The 23,504-nt window shown below is 44.8% G+C and overlaps 1 protein-coding gene across 4 annotated transcripts in view; it reads left to right on the plus strand.

Moving 5' to 3' along the window:
- The window catches only part of ICE1 (interactor of little elongation complex ELL subunit 1), a 365,848-nt gene that overhangs the window by 229,240 nt on the left and 113,104 nt on the right, over positions 1–23,504 (plus strand). For all 4 annotated transcript variants that reach the window (XM_083188304.1, XM_083188305.1, XM_083188306.1 and 1 more), the window contains one exon: positions 1,445–1,613. In XM_083188304.1, coding sequence (XP_083044430.1) covers positions 1,445–1,613 — 169 coding nt within the window. The remainder of the gene's footprint in view (positions 1–1,444; positions 1,614–23,504) is intronic.

Below are 23,504 nucleotides of genomic sequence, written 5' to 3' on the forward strand. Positions count from 1 at the left end.
TAAGTGATTTTTATTTTTATTTTTTTTAATATATATAGAGCGAGAGAATTGACATCTTGCCAGCAGGGTTGGATTCCTAGGTCACTTGATGCGGGTTGTTTTTCTGGGACACTTTTGCAGCCGCTACCTGGGTTAATTCACCAGTTTAAAAGGGGTATAAGATCTGTCCAATTCCATTAGCAGTCATCACAAAATACATAATCTTAGTTAAATACAGGTCAGTGCTTTTTGATAGCACTTTTCAGCAAAAGTTAGGAAAGGTGTGTTTGTAAGGTGGAAATGAATGGGGGGCTGAAATGTTGAATGTGCTCTTTCAAATATGGACATTTTGATTAAATGCAGTGAGAGTTGGGCAAATAACAGTGGGAGAGGTTCACTTAAAATATGTAAGTCCATTGATTTAACTGACCACTTGTTAGCCAAGTAATCAATGTATGTACTTCAGCACATAAAGACACACTAGCCAAATCCAGGTTACTATGGAGCTGATCTTAAGGGGCCCATACACGGTACAATTATTGTATACAATATTGCATCTCATCGCATCTCGGTTTTGCGATGAGATCAGATCTAGTACAAAAAGTATGTGCTGCTCATACTTTTTGTACTAGATCTCATTTCATCTGATCTCATCGCAAACCCGGAATGCAATGAGATGCGATATTGTATACAATAATTGTAACTTGCATGAATTGGACCATTTGTCCTCATCCGTGCAAATTGAGTTTGATGTTCGTAAGGGGAAGGCACAGTGTACACAGCTCTAATTGCAAATGCTAGCATATGATTGATACTCCAACTTTGAAGTATAGGATAAGGGTGGGTACACACCTGAACATTTTGAATGTCAAATCTGAATGACATGTTATCATAAAGAGTGTACCTATGATATGCACACTTTCACATGCAATATCTTTTAGTCGGCCATGGTGCATGTTAATAAAGGACAGAACCGTTATTGTTCCATATTTCATTTTCTTCTTGATCTTCACTGGCAATCACGCAATGTTTGGGTCGAAGGAATTTCAGACTATTTTCCAAAGATGGTTTATTTATTTTTTATTTTTTTGGGCAATTATGCCTAAGCTCGACAGTGGCACTGAAGTAATTAGGCAGGACTGATATATACATTTTTGATATACTGATAAGAGTTGATGACTGGATAGTGGCTTTATAACAGAGGCTTAGTGATCATGCACAGTGGTACATTATGGATGATTGATCATGAACCATTATTTATTTATTTATTTATTTTTAGAATAAAACACTGTTATTGAAAAGTCCTGTTTTATTGGGATAAATGATCCCAAAGCTTGGTTTTTTTTTATCACATAGCTTAAGACTGAATCGTAACTTTTCTTTATGCAAAATAAATGTTTCTATTATTGCCAAATGTGTGGAAAGACCTGAATATGTCATTGGTTTTCTGTATTTGTGCATTCAGGGTATTGCTGACCATTTCCTACATGTGATCTTAAAAAAATTGAAAACTGGAAAAAAAACATTGGATAGTAACTGTCTCCAAGCACTTTGCAGAGTTTATGTGGGATTGTGTCGCCAACTCGGAGACATCGAAAGAGCACGAATTCTTTGTTACAGTATAATTAAAGAAGGTAAGGATATATTATGTGCCAAATTTTAAAAACTCTGCCTGTTGTGATCTGCGCCATCTCTTATTAGGTTGGAAAATCCTATGGGAGAATGAGATTTAAAGATTTTGTGTGTTGAACTTTTAGGATTTGGTGTATATAGTATTAAAGTGGTAACTGAATGAGTCAATGTAGGAACTTTTTAAGTTTGCTAATGTAGTTATAGATACTGAATTTGGAAAATCAGAATGCTTTCAAAGGAAGAAGTGTTCATGGTTTAATTTTGGCAACAGAATGCACCGTGAATTAACAGAAAAACAATCTGAAATAAAGCCAATATTTCATTTGACTAGCCTTTGCCTTCAAAATAGAATCAAATCTTCTAGGTACACTTGCACAAAGTCAGGGAATTTGTTGAATTATAGTCGGATGTATGATTAACCAATCATACCATTCATCTGGGGGATGCTGCATCATTACCTCTAGGTTAGAGTGTGGGCTACAGTGCGTAGGCACAATAACAACCCCTTTCACCTCCATTAGAGCCTTTTTATCTACCCTTTAGATCTACTTTTTGTGCCGTGAAGCACACTTTTTTTTTTTTTTTTCCTCCGTTTTTATATAAGTTTGGTTTGTTTTATTTTTTTTTATGGGTTCTTAGTGCGCATTACAGGTGAAAAGTATAACCAGAATAAGGTTAATTTCTTTAGGAGCTTCTGTGAGCTCTCCTCTCACACTGTCCAGTCACTGGGGTATTCACTAAACCACTGTGGTCCCTGGGTCTCCACCCACCGGATCACCAAAATCTGAGGAGGTGCTGGGTCAGGTAAGAGCAGCCACAGCGTGCTTAGGCAGCACTGGGCTGTGACCATTGTTTTTCTGTGTCACTTGTGTGCAGGCTTTTGCCTGTGCAGATCAACAGTTTGTCCCTTCCTGTGTACTGGGCTGGAAACTGTGGCCTATGCCTGTAATCCCTGCTACTTGTGAGACTGAGGCTGTTAAAGTGCTTAAGACCACAAGTTCTGGTTCCCATTGACCTATGCTGATTGGGTGTCCACATTGGGTGCTGGACTGGGTTTCCGACAGGCATTTACCCGACGTCGGGATCCCGACTGTCCAAAACACCGACAGCCGGGTTCCCGACGGCCAACTGCTATTTCCCCTGTGGGAGTCCACAACCCCATAGAGGGAGAATAGGTGGCTCGTGTAGCGAGCCACCGTGCCCGCAAGGGGCTTAGTTGCACTCACCATGCTGTCTGGGTCTGGCCAGTCGATATCCTGACGTCTGGCTAATGACTGTCGGACCCCTGTACCACACCCATCCACATTAAGATCATTATCAATATGATAGGTCTAGGAGAGCTTAGAGACAGCAGGTTGCTTAAAGGGGGTGAATCGGCTTAGTTTTTCGCAATCTAGTGTGTGCTATCCCTCCAAAATGTACTACTTGATTGGGTGATTGCCATTGCGAGAGCACAAGAGTCTTTCTACTGTGGTATTTCATCTGCCATGCCTTTTAGCCTTTCTCCAAGATTCTTTCCCCTCTCAATGGACAGGTCTCTGCAGTATTGGTTCATTTTCAATCCGGTTGGCTAACCTTCTGGATGTACACTGTTTTCTTTAAGATGTTTTAAGGATTAAGCCACCAAATATGCCTCCTGTACCTCATTGGGCAGTGATCACACACAGTAAGAAGGCTGATATATCAGCCTTCTAGCAGCTGGTTACTGCTCCAGCTCCACACACCTGATTCAATGAAGCTGATTTATCCCAATGAGACATCACTGTGACATGTTGTGTGAGTTACAGAAACAAAATCATATTAAGAGAAAGGGAATATACACCTCTTATTCCCTAGAAAATTCCTATATTTATGAGAATTATCAAACAATATTACACGAGGATATTTGTGTGTTTATATTTTACATATATTCGACCGAATTACCCCAAAAGTGGAGAAAAGGATACCATAAAGACACATACAGGGGAGTAAACCTATATTGTTTTATTGATAAGCGCCATTGTCAGTGACATTGAGATTTTCTTTCTTGTAAAATTCACATCCCGTTACCCGGACTGAGCCAGAATTCACATCATGCCACACTGAAAGAGCAAAAATTCACATTATGCAACATATTGAGTCAACATTCACATTATGCCACCCGGATTGAACCAAAATTCACGTCAAACCACCAGGTTTGAGCCAAAATTCATGTCATGCCACCCAGATTAAGAAATGAATTCACGTCTTGCCACATGGTTGAGCAAAACTTTACATACACTCACACAGATTGAGCCAAAATTCGCGGACACAGGTAGAGAGGAATGCATGGGTACACAGGGACAGGGGCACAGATGGGGAGAGACAGAGGCACACATGGATATGGACTCAGATGGGCTGGGACAGAGGCACACATGGCAGGGACAGAGGAAAGACGTGGGTAGGGGCACACATGGCGAGAGGAGGGGGGCAGAAGCTTGAGCGGGTGTTTGAAAGCATAGTGACACTTTGAATGTGTATTGTATCTTGTTCTGCCGGGTTCCTCTTCCCAGCGCAGGCTCTCCCTGTCTCCACAAATTACCACAATAACATCTTACTCATTTGCATATTAGAAGTAGCCCCCCATTAAAAAGCAATGCAACAAAAGAGATACAAGACATGCATGTAACATCACTTGGTGTTCTGCCCCTGCCTAATCCGCATGGTAGAGCTCCCTACACCCACATTACAGAGCATGGCCTGCCAGCAATATCACCTAACTAACTTTATATACTCACTGCTCTTCTCATCACATCAGTGGGCATCATCTCCTCCGCACCTTTGGTCAGGATCACCGGGGCTCTCTTGCCTGCTATAGCGTTAGAACACTTTGAACAGGTCCTTCTGCAGCTGGTATATCAGCACCTGCAGTGCTGAACAACACAAAGCCCTTTATACGGCGGACGGGAAGACACGCAGGGCTTGTGCAGCTGTAATAGCCTTTCACTGTGCCGCCGACGCAGTTGATGCCGGCAGCAATCAATCCGCCAGTGCTGCTAAAGGGGGTGAAGGGGGAACGTGGCCAGAGCTGGGCAGGGGAGGCGACTGGAACTTGGAGGGGGGGCGGATCCTGACAGAGCTGGAGGAGAGGATGCGGCCTCCCACCTTTGGTTTGTGCGGCCACCTCCTGACCCGCGTCCCTTCCCACACTAGTTATGCTCTGCAGGCGGCAGCACCAATGGTATCAGGGGGCATGTGCCAGGGTACGCTGACTTTGTGACTTCAAAAAGGCATGCGGGCTTGAGGTCCCTGCGGCGGATGGATAATCAGCGGCGGCGTCCCTGCGGTGGATTGGAACTGAACTAGTTCCCATACGCAGCAGGGACCCCGCCTGTGATTGTCCATATGCCATAGGGCCCCCGCCGAGATTGTCTATAGGAAGCAGGCCACCCCATGCCCGGACCCTGCTGCCCAGGTACCACCTGCCTCCCAGGGACCCACAGACCTTATTTTGTCAGTGGCAGATATTTACTGTGCAGGGCAGCAAAAGCCGGGCAGGGCGGAATTCAGCATCATTCAAAGGGGCAGGACGCAGTGCCCTGTGAAAGAAGCCTAGCTGGAACACATCAACAACGGATAAACTATTATTAACATAGGTTGAACTAGATGGACGCAAGTTTATCCCTTGTTGTATAGTATGTTCCGATATTTTAAAGACAGATTATGTTAATTATTCGTACATGTGGATGTTTTTAACCAATAAATGTTTATCCAACCCTATTTTAAACGTATTTATAGTGTCTGCCGGCACCACTTCTCCAGGAAGAGAGTTCCAAAGTTTGACTGTTCTGACTGTAAAGAAATTTTTTGTACTTGTGTATTATCACGTCGCCCATCGCATCGCAGACCATAAGGCATGCGATGCGATAAGTTTTCCCCCGATGTCATACAATGTTAAAATTGTATAGCATTGTATATGGCATACAATGCGATGCGATGTGATTTTAAATTGTATAAGCACCCTAATGGGGGCTTACAATGTGAAATGCATCCCACGCCACCCCCACTATGAACATGAACCCGTAGCACGCGCCTTAGACCTTTTCATACCCCCACTATCCACGTCGGCGTGGAGTTGACTCTATAAAGTGTGGCGAGCGCAGTGAGCCACCGAGCCCGAAGCGTGGCGAGCGCACGCGGAATACATGTAAAGTAATACGCGTCCCCTCGCGGGGATCGCCACGCTTCGGGCTTGGTGGCTCGCTGCGCTCGCCACACTATATAAATTCATAGCCGACGTGGATAGTGGGGGTATGAAAACGTCGGAGGACGCGTACCGCTGCGTTCATACTGGGGGTGGCGTGGGGGTGCATTTAACATTGCAAGCACCCATTAGAGTGCTTATACAATTTAAAATCGTGTAGGGTGCTTAAACAATTTAAAATCGCTTCGCAGTGCATCGGGTGTATGGCATGCGATGCGATTAAAAGTCGTGCGACTTAATATCGGGGCGCCGTGATAATACCAATTTTTTTTATTTTAGATGAACAAAATCTTTTTTTCTTCTAATCTAAACGCGTGCCCTTGTGTCCTAGATTCCTGTCTAGCAGAAAAAAGGGTGTTTGACAGTTCCTTATATTGGCCCCTAATGTATTTATACATATTGAGCATGTCCCCCCTTAAACGTCTCTTCTCTTGTGTAAATGGTCTCAGATTGCCTAATCTTTCCTCGTAGCTTAAATTCTCCATTCCCCTAATACGCTTTGTTGCTCTTCTTTGGATTTTTTTCTAATTCTATGATGTCCTTTTTATAGTGTGAGGCCCAGAATTGTACTCTGTATTCGAGGTGCGGTCTAACCAATGATTTGTACAGAGGCATGATTACTTTTGTGTCCCTAGTTTCCATGCCCCTTTTAATACATGCTAGAGTTTTATTGCCCTTTTTTGTTGCTATATTACATTGAGCACTACAATTGGACTCCTAGATCCTTTTTGAGTACTGAATTACCCAATTCATCCCCCGCTTAGGTTATAACTAGCACACTGGTTATGTCTCCCAAGTTGCATGACCTTGCATTTGTCCACATTGAACCTCATCTTTCATTTTTTTGCCCACTCATCTAGATTGTCAAGATAATTTTGAAGCGTGGTGACATCTTCTGATTATTTAATAACTCTGCTCAGTTTTGTATCGTCCGCAAATAAGGATACATTGCTGAGTAACTCCATCCCAAGATCGTTAATAAAAATGTTAAATAAAATGGGCTCTAGAACCAAACCCTGTGGCACTCCACTTAGTACTGGTATCATATTTGAAACAGCACTGTTCACGACCACTCTTTGTTCTGTAGGTACTTTTTTCCTAGCACGGCGCCCCCGATTTCCATCGTACAGCAGCGCATTGCATCGCATGCAATATAGTGGCATGCAATGCGATTTTTAATTATACAAGCACCCTGATGGGTGCTTACAATGTGAAATGCACCCCCATTGTCAACGCCACCCCGACTATCAACTCCAACCCGAAGCGTGGCGAGTGCAGCGGTACGCGTCCTCCAACCTTTTCATACCCCCACTATCCACGTCGGCGTGGAGTTGACTTTAGATAGTGTGGCTAGAGCAGCGAGCCACCGAGCCCGAAGCATGGCGAGGGGACGCAAATTACTTAACATGTATTCTTCGTCCCCTCGCGGGGCTCGCTGCGATTGCCACGCTTCGGCCTCGGTGGCTTGCAGCTCTCGCCACACTATCTAAAGTCAACTCCACGACTACGTGCATAGTGGGGGTATGAAAAGGTCGGAGGACGCGTACCGCTGGCTCGCTGCGCTCGCCACACTTCGGGTTGGCGTTGATAGTGGAGGTGGCGTGGACAATGTGGGTGCATTTACCATTGTAAGCACCCATCAGGGTTGTACAATTAAAAATCCTATCGCATCACAACATAGTAGCAACATATAGAGATTAGAGAAAAGATTTTTAGAAAAAGCAGTGTATCAAATATTTTTTATTATTGTATTTTATTATTTTTCTAATTTTTTTAAAAATATATTCTAAAAGGAAAATTATTCTCTTTTATGCAGAAATTACTTTGTATCAATACATATAGATTGAGGCTTTTGAACCCCTGGAATTATGAACTAGTTTTTGTCACCGGTGTTATGTGTTTATAAAAGGTATTTTTGATAGCTGTATATACATAATTACCTTATTTTTATTTTTTTATTATTTTTTTACCTTTTTATGTACTTTTGTACTTATCTTTTAATACTGATATTGTTATTATAAAACCTAGTATATCTGTCTGTTTGTATAGAACAACGATATTATTTAATCACCACTACCTATGACCCTCACTTATAAGACCTCTACCCAGGAGGATCTATTTATGTGATGTATTGTGAACCACCAGGCGATACATATAGTCATCTGTGTGTGTGTGACAAAAAGAATTAGTGAATATATGTAATTTTGAACAATTCTATACTGTTCATATAGAAAACGAGTGTAAGCATGTAGGGCATTTTGACTTGCCTAATGTGGAGTTACCAAAATTAACTAAATAAGTGCTATTCTAAACAGCTTTTAAAGAACTAAAGGTGAAAGAGATTGTTGTAATGTGAATTCAGAGGTTCTAGGTGGTATAATTATTTTTAGTACTTGATTATAAATTTGATGTTCCTAATGGTATTCTGCATTTATAGCTATCCCTAATGTCTTGTGTCTATTATGACTCTTATCTTGGTGACAGTCCCTGATGTTGACATCTCTGTTTGGAAACAGAGGAGCTGAGCAAATGGAGATTATATTTCTTATGGAATAATGGATATTTCCTGTATTTCCAATGTTGAAAGACGCCATAATTGATAAATTCGTTCATATCCTGTGGGTTCAATGCTCCCAATATAAATGTCCACTGGCTTTCTTTTTTCAGTAAGGCTTCCGTAAGGTCACCTCCCCTGTTTCCCAGACTGATTTTCTCCAACCCACAGACTTTAAAACCTTTAAGGGAACTCTTGTTCTTTGTCACAAAATGTCTTGCGACTGATGTTAACTTCTTACAGTTCTTCAAATCTGTTAGTCCATTATGGATAGTTCCCACGTGTTCCAATATACGCGGTTTCAGAGGGCGTGTTGTCATCCCGACATTTCTCTTTCAATGGTCCTGGTGACACAGCTCAACATTGGGATGTAGGAGGGTCCGTAGGAGCCAGGCACCTATCCTAAAGCTTTTGGAGGGTAGGCTCCTCCCTCTGCATCCCAGACTCTTCAGTTTGTGTTAGGTGCCCACTGGAGTGGGTGCTATGCTAAAGGGCTGCAGGAGCAGCCAAAGGATTAGAGTTAGTTAGGTGTTTTTTTTTTATTAACTTTTACACTTAGCTAGGTAGGCACAGTGTGAGGATTTTCATTCTCACACTGACAGCGCAGCAGGAGCTGACAGAAGCGCGTCCTGTCAGCTCACTGTGCACAGGGGAGACACTGTCTGGCCTCCCTGTGCGGCGCTTACAGCTTCTTTTAAGAAGTTGCCTGGGCTCCGGAGCGCTCTGAAACCGGCTTCACGCTAGGTGGGGGTAATGGGGGACAGGCGCTCTGTGATGGCGGCAGCCATTTTATGCGGAGCTTACACGCTGAGCTCCTGTGTGAGAGGACAGCACCGTGTAACAGGCGCGTTCCAAGTGGTCCCCAGCAGAGGGGGAGACACTGGAACTTGGAAATCCAGCAATGGGAGCGGCTGTCTGAGGGTGGTTGGCGCCAGAAGTCATGGACCCTGCAGCAGCAGGGACTTGGTCTCTTCCCTCACTCTGTTTGGCGCCATTCGTAAGACACTTGCAGCGGAGCTGAACTGGCTTACAGATCCTGGCAGAGTGATTTGGATTTCCTGGGCATCGTTCTCCCCACGTCTGAAAGCTTCAGACAGATAAGTGACTGTTGTGCATTGGCTCTGTATATAACACCTGTACATTGTGCACTGTGACTGTGTTTTTTACATCATGTCTGAGCAGCAGTCTGTGGCTTTGGGGGAGGGAGCCCTTTATGCATTGTGTGCATGAAGTGTTTGTACACTAAAATTTGCCCCTGAACAGATGGCCAAGGGGGTTTTGTGTATTACTTGCGCTGGTGTGAGACCTATGAGCAGTGAACCCCAGAGGGTAGAGCAATCGGAGCCTGCGTGGGCCAGTGCCCTGGGCAGGTCTATTAATGCCTTAGTGCAATTGTTGGACAGGCAGAGTGATGTGTTGGTATCTTCCCCTAGACCTATGTCATCATATCAGCAGTCCTCAGGCTCCTTGCCTCTGACCCAAGCAGATCCTGGAGTCTTACAGGTCATGTAGGATACTACAAAAGGGATCAGCAGATTTAATGATTTGCTAGACAGATTTAATAGTGATACTGTGGGGACCCCTAAAAGGTCTTATTCGGTGCCTTTGCTTGCTGTTGAATCTGGAGAGGAGGGAGATTGTACAGACATCCCCTGGGATCAGGGTGATGACTCTGAGCATACCTTGGCCCCAGGGGTGGAGGATTTGATTGCTGCAGTGAAACAGGCTTTGAATTTGTCTGTTGAGGATAAGACTCCTGCAAAAGGGGTGTTTAAACGGCAGCGTAAGGAAACTGTTACCTACCCTGCTGACGAAGGTTTACAGGATCTGTTAGAAGAGGCTTGGAAAACGCCGGATAAAAGGCTTCAGATGCCTAAGAGGTATTTAAGCCTATATCCCATGCCTGAGGCTCATGCGGACCTCTGGGAAAAAGTACCGGTGGTGGATGCTTCTGTGGCACGGCTTTCTAAAGCCACTTTGCTACCTGTCCAAGAGGGTGCAGCCTTTAAGGACACCATAGACAAGAAGCTTGAAGATAACCTCAAGGTAATTTTTAAAGGGGTGGGTTTCACTTTACGCCCCCTTATAGCATCAGCCTGGGTCTCTTAGGCCATGATTGTTTGGGCCAGCGACTTGTGTACTATTTTGCATGCTGACCCAGGTATGTTACTGCTAGCTGTGAAGTTGAAAGCAGCTGCGGAGTATGTGCTTGAGGCTGAGGAGGAAGCACTTAAGATGGCTTCCAGAGTATCCACGGTGTCCGTCAATGCCAGGAGAGTTCTTTGGCTTAAAGCCTTGGAGGCGGATAATGAATCTAAAAGTCCTTAGAGGCGTTGGCTTTTAAAGGGAAGCTGTTATTTGGTTCTGAGCTTGAAGAGATCATTAAGCAGGCCACAGGAGGCAAAAGTACTTTCCTGCCGGCTCCTGCAGCTAAACAGGCCTCAAGGTTTTCAGCTTTTAGGCCTTCCTTTCGGCCCTCCCCCAGAGGGGGTGCGTCCTTTCGAGGACAATCATTCAGGGGAAAGTTCCAGTCCTCTAGGGGTAAGGCCCCTAAGTCAAAATTCGGTTCTTACCACAAGAAACCGAGCACCAAGGGCGAGGAAAAGCCCTCGGCATGACTACCTGGGGAGTCTCCCAGCTGTGGTCAAGGTGGGAGGATGTCTGCGATGGTTCAGGGACACTTGGGCTTTATTGGACCGGAATCCTTGGGTGTTGGACATTGTATCCCAGGGATACAGGATTCCTTTCAAAGGTCTTCCTCTGAGAAGATTTCTGCCACACCACTGCCAAAGGAGTCTCAGCTCCGTTCTGCTCTCTTGGGGGGCGGCTCAATCCCTGTTAGAAAAAGGAGTCGTGATCCCGGTCCCTCGAGCGGAGCGGAGTGGAAGAAAGGCTTCTATTCCACTCTGTTTTTGGTGCCCAAGCCAGATGGTTCCTTCAGACCGATCTTAAATTTAAAGTCTTTGAATCGCCATCTGGGGGTAGACCATTTCAAGATGGAATCTCTGCGGTCTGTGCTGCTAAGCCTGGACCAGGGAGAATTTTTGGCGTCCATGGATGTCCAGGACGCATATCTTCATGTTCCTATCCACCCGGGACATCAGGTTCTCCTGAGGTTTGCTATAGGAGACCAGCATTTTCAATTCCAGGCGTTGCCCTTTGGACTGGCCACGGCCCCAAGGGTATTCACAAAAATTATGTCGGTGATGGCCGCTGCCCTCCGACTAAGGGGTATCACTGTGATTCCTTATCTGGGCGTCCTGCGGTTCAAAGCAGAGTCGGCGGAGACTTTGCAGAAACACTTGGAAGAAGCCATCAGGTTTTTGCAGGTTCACGGTTGGCTTTTAAATTTACAAGTGTCTCAGCTTGTGCCGTCACAGAGAATCCAGTTCCTGAGGGTGGTCCTGGATACCCATCTACATCGGGTATTTCTACCAGAGACAAAGGCCAAGGACATATCTCTCTTGGTTAAGGAGATCCTAGGGTCTCAGAGTCCATCAGTATGGAGGTGTCTCAAGTTGCTGGGGAAAATGGTGGCGACTTTCGAGACGCTACAGTTTGCCAGGTTCCACTCTCGGGTATTCCAGTGGAACATTCTGACATCCTGGTTGGGGAACACTTAGACCATAAAATCAGAGCGCATAGTACTGTCTCCAAAAACCCGGTCTTCCCTGGAATGGTGGATGGAGGTGGATTCCCTTCAGTGGGGTCGGTCTCTACAGTCCTGGGACTGGCTTGTAGTCACTACTGACACCAGTCTCAGGGGCTGGGGGGCAGTTGTTCTGGACCTACGGCTTCAGGGCTTGTGGACCATGGAGGAGTCAGCCCTGCCGATCAACATCCTGGAACTGCGGGCTGTGTGGATGGTGATATCCCTGGCAGGAGAAAGATTGCAGGGTCTCCCCTTGCAGATTCAGTCGGACAATGCCACGGCTGTGGCGTACCTGAGTCATCAGGGGGGCACACGCAGCAGACTGACCATGTGGGAAGTTTCTCGGATCTTTTTGTGGGCAGAGCAGAAGGTTCCAGCATTATCAGCGATATTAATCCCCGGGGTGAAAAATGTCGAGGCCGATTTCCTGAGCAGGGAGGAGCTGTTTGAAGGGGAATGGAGTCTGAACTCACAGATATTCCACCAGATTACAGTAAAGTGGGTAACTCCGGATGTGGACCTTATGGCATCCAGGTTCAATCATCAAGTACCCAGGTTTTATGCCATGACAAGAGATCCCTTGGCCAAAGCGGTGGATGCAATGACTATCCCCTGGGAGGGGAATCTACTCTGTTTTCCCGCCGTTTCCAATGCTGGCGAGAGTTCTGAAAATAATCCAATCCCAAGGAATCCCGGTGATTCTAATAGCTCCAGATTGGCCAAGGAGGTCCTGGTACTCAAGTGTTCAGAGACTGTCTGTGGACTCGTGGCGTCTACCTCAGAGGTCAGATCTGTTAAGCCAAGGGCCGTTCTTCCACCTGGATTTAGCTCGGCTAAATTTGACGGCTTGGCTATTGAGACCGCGATCTTAAAAAACAAGGGTTTCTCAGAGGCTGTGGTGAATACCATGGTAAAGGCTAGGAAGTCGGTGTCTTGGGCTAACTATTATAGGGTTTGGAAGACCTATATTAGATGGTGTGAGAGGCAGAAATCGCATACATCTCGATTTCGACTTTCAAAGTTACTTGAGTTTTTGCAGGATGGTTTCTCGTCTGGTCTAAGCCTTCAGTCACTCAAGGTACAAATCTCGGCTCTGTCTATCTATTTCCAGAAGAGGATAGCGATTCTACCAGAGGTGCAGACATTCCTGCAAGGGGTTTCCAGATTGAAACCTCCCTACAAGCAAGCACTCTCTCCCTGGGACTTATCACTGGTACTGGAGTGTCTCCAAAGGGCTCCCTTTGAGCCGTTAAGGTCGGCTGACCTTAAGTTCCTTACATGGAAACTTGTCTTTTTATTGGCTGTTGCCTCTGCAAAGAGAGTATCGGAGTTGGGAGCATTGTCCTGCAAGTCTCCCTTTCTTATCTTTCATGATGACAGGGCTGTTCATCGAACAGTACCCCAATTTTTGCCAAAAGTAGTTTCTGCTTTTCATTTGAATCAGGAGATAGTTCTGCCTGTGTTTAAACCCCCAGAGGGTTCAAGGAAAAGGGACAAATTGGGGAATTTGGACGTTGTGCGCGCCTTGCGCATTTATGTGGACAGGTAAAAGGTGTCAGGAAGACTGATACTTTGCTAGTCTTGTATGATGTGCACAAGATTGGTTGGCCTGCCTCTAAGCAGACCATTGCTAGGTGGTTGCGTTTTGTCATTGCCTTTTCATATACTAAGGTTGGTAGGCCTGTTCCGGCCAGGATCAACGCGCATACCACCAGGTCGGTCACCACTTCTTGGGCGGTTCGCCTTGGGGCCACAGCTGAGCAGGTTTGCAGGGCCGCCACTTGGTCATCTGTTCACACTTTTGCCAAAATCTATAGGTTCCATGAGTTCGCGTCGGGGGACGCATCATTCGGGCGAGCAGTGGTGTGAGCTGCAGACCTGAGCGTACATTCCCAAAGGACAGGCTCTTGACCGTCCCAATGTTGAGCTGTGTCAGGACCTTTGAAAGAGAAAAAGGGATTTTTGTAAGAACTTACCGTTCAAATCCCTTTCTCTGATATGGTTCTGGTGACACAGCGATCCCTCCCTTACACTCAGTAAGTATGCCAGTGTTCATGATGTTTCATGTTATATATGGTTTGAAGTTATTTTTGAAATTGTGCATATAATATGTGCAGGCATTTGTACTGAGTTAATGTATTCCAGTGGCTTTGCAAGATTGAACTGAAGAGTCTGGGATGCAGAGGGAGGAGCCTACCCTCCAAAAGCTTTAGGATAGGTGCCCGGCTCCTACAGACCCTCCTACATCCCAATGTTGAGCTCTGTCACCAGGACCATATAAGAGAAAGGGATTCGAATGGTAAGTTCTTACAAAAATCCTTTTATCGTAGCTCACATTCACATGTAATGCAGTAGACAACGCCTTCTATTTTGCAGTTGATATAATCCCGGAGTTGGATGGATTTGCCATACTTTTCCACTATGTTATCAACTGTATACATGAATTGGCAGGCATTACATTGACCACATGGATAAGTGCCCTTAATCTGCTTTTTTGCTGATACTGTAGATCTTAAGAAACGGCTTTTGACCAATTGATCTTTAAGATTTTTTGCCCTCCGCCAGCTCATTGATACTTTTGGACCTAATTTCCTCGCCAGGGTTGGGTCTAGGAGAAGTACGGCCCAATGTCTCTGTATGATCTCTTTAACAGTTTTCCACTCCTGGCAAAAATATCCTACAAATCGTATTGTGTTATCAGATTTTTTACTTTCTTTTTGTTTGAAGACCATCCTTTCGTGATCTAATTTCATGGCGTTTCTCATCGCTTTCTTTGTGGATGTGTGGCTGTATCCTCTTTCTCGAAGACATCAGGTCAGTTCTTGGCTTTGAATTTTTGAATGTTATGTTTTGAATGTTATCACCTGTATACAGGTGATAACATAGTGGACAAGTATGGCAAATCCATCCAACTCCGGGATTATATCAACTGCAAAACAGAAGGCGTTGTCTACTGCATTACATGTGAATGTGAGCTACAATATGTCGGGATGACAACACGCCCTCTGAAACAGCGTATATTGGAACATGTGGGAACTACCCTAATGGACTAACAGAGTTGAAGAACTGTAAGAAGTTAACATCAGTCGCAAGACATTTTGTGACAAAGCACAACAGTTCCCTTAAAGGTTTTAAAGTCTGTGGGTTGGAGAAAATCAGTCTGGGAAACAGGGGAGGTGACCTCACGGAAGCCTTACTGAAAAAAGAAAGCCAGTGGACATTTATATTGGGAGCATTAAACCCACAGAGTATGAATGAATATATCAATTATGGCATCTTTTTGACTGGTTGATCTACATCAATATCCCACCATGCTCCCTCAACATTGGAAATACAGGCAATATCCATTATTCCATTAGAAATATAATCTCCATTTGCTCAGCTCCTCTGTTTCCAAACAGAGATGTCAACATCATGGACTGTCACCAAGATAAGAGTCATAATAGACACAAGACATTAGGGATAGCTATATATGCAGAATACCATTAGGAACATCAAATTTATAATCAAGTACTAAAAAGAATTATACCACCTAGAACCTCTTCACATTACAACAATCTCTTTCACCTTTAGTTCTTTAAAAGCTGTTTAGAATTGCACTTATTTAGTTAATTTTGGTCACTCCACATTAGGCAAGTCAACATGCCCTTCATGCTTACACTCGTTTTCTATATGAACAGTATAGAATTGTTCAAAATTACATATATTCACTAATTCTTTTTGTCACACACACACACAGATGACTATGTATCGACTGCTGGTTCACAATACATCACATAAATAGATCCTCCTGGGTAGAGGTCTTATTAATGAGGGTCATAGGTAGTGGTGATTAAATAATATCCTTGTTCTATAAAAACAGACAGATATACTAGGTTTAATAATAACAACAATATCAGTATTAAAAGATAAGTACAAAAGTACATAAAAAGGTAAAAAAATAAAATTATAAAAAACAAAAATAATTAAAAAATAAAAATAAGGTAATTATGTATATACAGCTATCAAAAATACCTTTTATAAACACATAACACCGGTGACAGGAACTAGTTCATAATTCCTGTGGTTCGAAAGCCTCAATCTATATGTATTGATACAAAGTAATTTCTGCATAAAAGAGAATCATTTTCCTTTTAGAATATATTTTTTAAAAATCAGAAAAATAATAAAATAAATAAAATAAATACAATAATAAAAGATATTTGATACACCGCTTTTTCTAAAAATATTTTCTCTAATCTCTATATGTTGCTACCCCTTTAAGGACCCGAATAAAGATAACATAACAGGGGAGTTAATAATAGCCGACAATTATTTATAAGGGGTTAATAGGTTATAAAATCCTTATGGACGTGTATAAGCAATTCCCGATCAGCCTGTGTGGCACTTAAAATATATCTTGATATGCTGATATAACGGAGCGCAAGATGTAAGGGACTAATTACAACTGAAACAAATCATAGTACAAATACATAGATAGCCACTTACAAGCCATGTCCGTAACCCCAAGCACATACCTATGTAAAACTGATTGGCTAAGCAAATGCTAATCAAACAAAGCAGCACTAGGATTGGCTATTGACATACATATGGACACACGCGCTATTCAGCCCCTTAACTGGTAACCGGACCCCCCTCATGAGTCCGCGGTCAGCCCGAGTTTAGGCTCTTAGCAGGGAAGCGGTCCTCCTCTTGTTTCTCTGCCTTCATTTATTTTTCTGCCTTCCTTTTCTTCGCTGTTTTGCCGCACAAGTGGTCATATATCTGTGAATATCACTGGCAATTGTCAGTTTAATCAGGTATGTGATGAATCGCCACCTGACAAAGTGTATATATATATATATATATTGGCTCAATATAGGAGGCAGAGGTTAATAGGCTGTTTGCTAACTAAGAAAGATAATTTCTACACTGTTATTTCTTGAATGAATGTTGCAATTTGAAATTATTACAGCGGGTTACTGCTGTAGAGATAGATACAATTTAATCACTACTATACCTTCTGAAGGATAAGCAGTGAAATTAGGGCACGATCTGCTGTCTCTTAACACAAGGAGTTTCTAGTTCCACAGTTACCTGCTAAGCTTCTTGCATTAGCCAGTAGGCATTTTAATTTATTTTTATTTGCGTCTCTAACATTGTGTTTAATTTCTCCTCTGGACTTATTTGTATTCCTTGCTTACTTCCTCGTACCCACCTCCCCATCAGTAGACTCTCTACAGCCCTCCCCACCATGCCCACTGCCCGACCTATTATAGTTTCTTCGTATGTCGTTTACTCCTTTCCATACTCTAAGGTCATCTGTACCTAAGAGCTGTAATGAGGTAATATTACTGTTATTACCTAATATTCCTGGAGCACCCTGGGAATTACCCACGATATTACCCTTATGAGTACCCCGGACATTTCCTGTAACTATGTCCTCCTCCTCCCCCAAACTGATTCTTGACCCCAATCCTACTACCTTCTCACCATGGGTCCAATAGTATCTAGTTACCCCCCCCCCCCCCCCCCATCTCCTTGTTTAAAATCTCCAACCCTCTAACCATCCTTCACTGCAGCCCCCTCCTCGTTCAGGTGCAATCCATCACAGCAAAAAGGATGTCTCCCTCCTTCCTACACCAGTCCTTTAGCCACACATTTACCTCCCTGATCTCCCTCTGCCTTTCTGGGCTATCGCATGGCACTGGTAATAATTCTGAGAATATTACCCTAGATGTGCTCGTCCTTTAATTTCATACCTAATTCCCTATACCAGTGGTTTCCAACCCTGGTCCTCAAGTACCCCCAACAGTGCACCGTTTTTAGGTCACTCATTATTCAGACAGAAATTATTTTGCCTGTGAGTCGGTGTGGAGACCTGGAAATGTGCACTGTTGGGGGTACTTGAGGACCAGGGTTGGGAACCACTGCCCGATACTCTTTCTTGAGGGCATCCTACCTACCATTAACTTTGTCGTTAATACCGATGTGTACCAAGACCGCTGGGTTGCTCCCAGCCCCTCCCAAAAATCTGTCTACTCGATCCGCGATATGCCGCACCCGAGAGACAACAGACTGTACGGTGATCACGGTCCCGATAGCAGATTGCCCTGTCAGTTCTACTGATGATAGAATCCCCTACCACCACTATCTGACTTTGTACCTCACTATCTGTCATCCCCTTTGAGCTAGAAGGAACAGTCTCCTCCAGCTCCGTCATTTTTTCACTATCCTCCACCGAAACTTCATCCAACCGGGCAAATTTATTCGGGTGTGATAGATTCGAGATATCGTGCCTGTCCCCCCTGACCCTCTTTTTCCTCTTTCTGGCCATGACCCAGCTGGCTACCTGTTCGTCCTCACCTACCAGTGACCCCATCTGCAACTCCTCTGCCATTCTATCTAAGCTTTGCTCGAGATTGGAAATATCCCTCAGTCGCTCTAGATCAGTGACCTGGGCTTCCAGGGTGGACGTTCGCTCACATCTCTTGCAGATGTATTCGCACTGGGACTTTTGCTCCAGGTGCGCATACATTTTGCATAACATGCACTGAGTGAGATTCTTAATCTGGGCCCCACCCATTTTATCTACCTCCCTACGACTAACCCCATAGTATACAATAGAAAATTTAATTACAATGCAATTACACACTACAAGTTAATGTCTATCAAAATATTAGAAAGTTGATACTTATCTGTTCCTGCAGCTGTGTCTCACTCCTGGTGTCCTCACACCTGATGTGTCTGCAGCAGTGACAGCAGGGCTGTTATCTCGGTCCTCTGGTCTCCTTCTGTTACTGGTTGTCTTGCAGTCTGCTGACAGTCCACTCTGTATCCGTCTGCTACCTCGTAATTTCTTCCAGTTGCACATTGTCCTCAGTGGCCCACTCTCAGATCATGCAGCACACTGTGTACCTGCACTTTGTGGACCCTTTAGCAGGTCAGGAACCTGGGCTTCAAGCAAAGAGAAAAAACCAGAACAGAAACAGAAGGGACAGAAGCCTCGTGCAACCTGGTTTATCCCCTTCCTGGATGTAACTCCTTCTTGGATATAACTCTGCACTTAAACAATGGCACTTTAATCAATGGCAGTTCAAATTCACATGCTCAATAAAATTGCTTGCCCCCTGCTACTTTATACTGCTGATACTAATCAGCTACCCACCTGACCAGAAAACCACTCCCACACTCCCTCCTGCAGCAATATACTGAGCAGAAAACCACTCCCACACTCCCTCCTGCAGCAATATACTGAACAGAAAACCACTCCCTCCTGCAGCAATATACTGAGCAGAAAACCACTCCCACACTCCCTCCTGCAGCAATATACTTCTAAACACACCACTCCTTCTTGCATATAACTCTGCACTTAAACAATGGCACTTTAATCAATGGCAGTTCAAATTCACACATTATTGACCCGGGTTATTCCCTGGTTATTGCAGGGTTTGTGCATTTTTACTCAACCCGGGTTACCCATGTTAAAACTAGGGATGTGCATCAGCCACTTTTCGCATTTTGGATTTTGATTACCTTCAGGTTTTGGGTTCTAATGGGCTTTGCCAAAACACCCCCTCAACGTTTTGGGTTCTAATTTTTTTTTTTTAACGGCATAAAAACTTCTAAAATCGCAGAAATCAGGGTTTTTTTTATTTGCTCCTATGCTATTATTTACCTCCAATAACATTAATTTCCAGTCTATTCTGAACACCTCACAATATTGTTTTTAGGCCAAGAGGTTGCACCGAGGTAGCTGGATGACTGATAAGCGATAAGTGGGTGGCAAAAACACATGGCACTGCAGCGGCAGACAGGATGGCAGTTTAAAAAACTAGGCCCCAAAGAGCACATAATGCCAAAAAGAGGTGCATGATGCAATTGTCCTTGGGCCCTCCCACCCACCCTTATGTTGCGGAAATAGGACATGCACAGGGCCTACAAAACTGTGGCTGAATTTATTGGTTTGTTTGGGCCCCCACACCAAAAAAGCAATTCATCTCTCCCTGTATAAACTGGCTCTACAGAGAGAAGATGTCGTCACTAGTCATCCTCCTCCTCTGATTCCTCGCCCCCTTCAGTGTGTACTTCCTCATCCTCACAGATTATCAATTCGTCACCGCTGGACTCCTCAGTCACAGGTCCCTCTATAATCTCTGGAGGCAATTGCTGGTCTTCATTGAATTCATTTTTATGAACATCATCTTCTCCACATTTTGTGGAAGCAACCTCCTTCGCCACTCACTGACCAGGTTCCCCGCTGCACTAAAAACTCTTTCCGAGTACACACTGGAGGGGGGACAAGTTTGTACAAGGGTCTCCAAACTGCCTTTTTCCTGTCAGTACAGGTATGGACTGTCTGACATGTCTACTTGGATGCTGTCACCAAAGTAATCCTTCACCATTTTTTCAATGGTGACAGCATCCAATGCATCAACAGTAGACATGTCAGCAATCGTTGCCAGGTCCTCTAGTCCGGATCAGATGTCCAAACTACTTCCTGCCTGTCCTGCATCCCACCAGCGAGTTGTGTGGGAAATTGCAGCGGTTTCCTCACACCCAGAGGTGTGGGAGAAAATGAAGGAGGAGCTGTGACCGTGTCACAGTCTGCTTCAGATGACAATCTCCTGACCAGCAGGTCTTTGCACCTTTGTAGACTTGTCCGCCGGAAACAGAGACACAACATACGCTTTAAACCAAGGATCAAGCATGGTGGCCAGAATGTATTCCTCTGACGGTACTTCTTTACTTTCACGGCGCCAGCATGGCGCCGCGCGTCAGAGTCCCCTTGCGGGGCTCGCTTCGCTCGCCCACGCTGCGGGCTCGGTGGCCCGCCACGCTAATTAAAATCAACTCCATGCCAACATGGATAGTGGAGGTATGAACTATCCATGTTGGCATGGCGTTAACTTTGTTTATTTTACTTAGTTTGTGGCGAGCGTAACCCGGAAGTAGCGCGGCGCCGTGAAAGTAAAGAAGTACCCCTCTGACTTTAACAGACTGACCACCTTTGTATCCTGGCAAAGCGTAGGGAGGGCTTCATCCACAAGACCTACATGCTTTGTGGAATCGCATCACTTTAGCTCCCCCTTCACTTTCTCCAACTATTTCTGCAACAGCCTGGTCAGGGGAATCACCTTACTCAAGCTGGAAGTGTCGGAGCTGACTTCACGTGTGGCAAGTTCAAACAGCTGGAGAACCTTGCACAACATGGAAATTAGCCTCCACTGCGCTTGAGTCAGGTACAGCCCCGCTTGAATGGCCTTTTGCTGCTCCTCCATCCTCTGCAGCATATAGAGGGTGGAATTCCAGCGTGTCACCACCTCTTGTTTAAGCTGATGGCAGGGCAGGTTGAGGGGTTTTTGCTGCCCTCCAGCCTTCGGCAGGCAGTGGTAGATTTCCCGAAAGTGTCCACAAATTTTGCGGGCCACTGCAAGCATCTCCTGCACGCTCCTGTCACTTCTGATAAAATGCTGCTGTGTGGGCAAAACATGGCAATTGCTGGAAATTGCCCATGTGTAATACCCGGACAAGGTTGTCCGACACCACAAATCCCCTGGAGAGTCTAAGTGGGATAAGCCACTGTGAGATGATTTCCCTCTATTTCGCTAAGATGTTGTCGTCGTTTTGCCTCTTCCTGAAACCGGTGATACACAGCGTAGCCTGCCTTGGAAGGAGCTGGCATGCAGGAGATGCTGTTTCTGCGCATGGCGATGCATCTACCCAATGGACTGTCACAGTCATATAGTCCTTAGTTTGCCCTGATCCACATGTCCGTGGTTAAGTGGACAGTGGGTACAGCCGCATTTTTCAGGGCACTGACGTCTCAGTACATTCCGGTTTTCGCCTGCCTAGTGAAGTGGAATCTAGACTGGTTTTGGTACCTGGGACACAATACCTCCATCAGCTGTCTAAATCCCACTCCACTCATGGCGGGCACCGGACGCACGTCTAACACCATCATAGCTGTCAAGGCCGCAGTTATTTGCTTTGTAATAGGATGACTGCTGTCGTACTTCATCCTCATGGCAAACGAATGTTGGACAGTCAATTGCTTAAGTGAAAGACGTAGCGGTCTTACGACTTCCCCTCTGGGATGATGACCAAATCCCAGCAGCAGAGGCAGTAGTAGGGGTAGAGCTGCAGAATCCTCTGGATGAATTCCGGATAGAAGAGGAGTCAGTCATGCTGGTGACATGGCCTGCAGGACTCTTCCCCCCCCAATCCAGATAGAGGAGGGAGTTGCTGGTGTGCTTTTCAGGCGTTTGGATACAACAGGAGGACCAATGGATTTAGGTGTCCCTGGACTGGTCCTAGCCACAGTTCCTGAACTAAACACTGACTTATGAAGGGTCTTCAGGTAACGTATAAGGAAGGATGTCCCTAGGTGGCAAGATCTTTACCCCTGCTTGTTGGAGATTTACATAAGCTACATATGGCAATACATTTGTTGTCCGGAGTTGGATAAAAAAAATTCCAGACCGAAGAGGTGGATTTATTGGTCCTCTGTCCAGGCATGATGATGGGTTTCTTCATCCCATGGACAACAACTGTTTCCCCCCCTGGTGCCTCGTTTAAGCAAACCACGTCAGCATCCTCCTTGTAAACTTCCTCCTCCGCTCCAGCTACATCAATATCCTCCTCCAAGTGTACAACATTGACACCTTCATTATTAAAATCTGGAACTAGACTGTGGGTGATCCTTCCTGCATATGCAGGGGAGTGTACTGCAAATGGTGTAAGGAGCCACCTCTTCCCGTACAGTGATAGGAAGGTCCGGCATCACAACTACCGACACCCTTGGACTCTCCTTGGGGATTTGTGATAAAATGTTTTTAGAAGGCACAGTTGTTTGTTTTGTTTTTGTCGATGACCGCTTAATGATCTTAAATTTACTATAGGGCGGGGGGAGAGGAGGAGGACGACTTTGATCGTCGTGTGACGCATGAACCACAGGTCATGCACGTAGGCCATGGCCTTAGCCGTTCCTTGCCACTCTGTGTCGTAAATGGCATATTGGAAAGTTTACGTTTCTCATCCAACGATTTACATTCATTCTTTAGAGTTCTTTTACCGAACTTTGGCTTTGATTTTACATGCCCTCTACTTTGACACTGGGCATCGGTCTTGGCAGACGACGTTGATGGCATTTCACGTTCATACGTACTGGTAGCCAGTGGCAATAGCACACTGGAAATATATACTGCGGTACTGTTTACCTAGAACGGCGCCCACGATCTATATCGCGGGTATCTTGCCGCAAATCGCAGGCATCGCATGCATCTTATGTGTTTGTAATGTTAAATTACCTTCCAATCAACCAGATCAACCCAATGGACCCGATTTTACATAGGGAACAATGTTAAATTCCCTTCCAATCAACCAGATCAACCCAATGGACCCGATTTTACATAGGGAACAATGTCAAATTCCCTTCCAATCAACCAGCTCAACCCAATGGACACGATTTTACATAGGGAACAATG

The sequence above is a fragment of the Crinia signifera genome, chromosome 5 (genome assembly GCF_055691185.1).
Source record: "Crinia signifera chromosome 5, ASM5569118v1, whole genome shotgun sequence".
Lineage (NCBI taxonomy): Eukaryota > Metazoa > Chordata > Amphibia > Anura > Myobatrachidae > Crinia > Crinia signifera.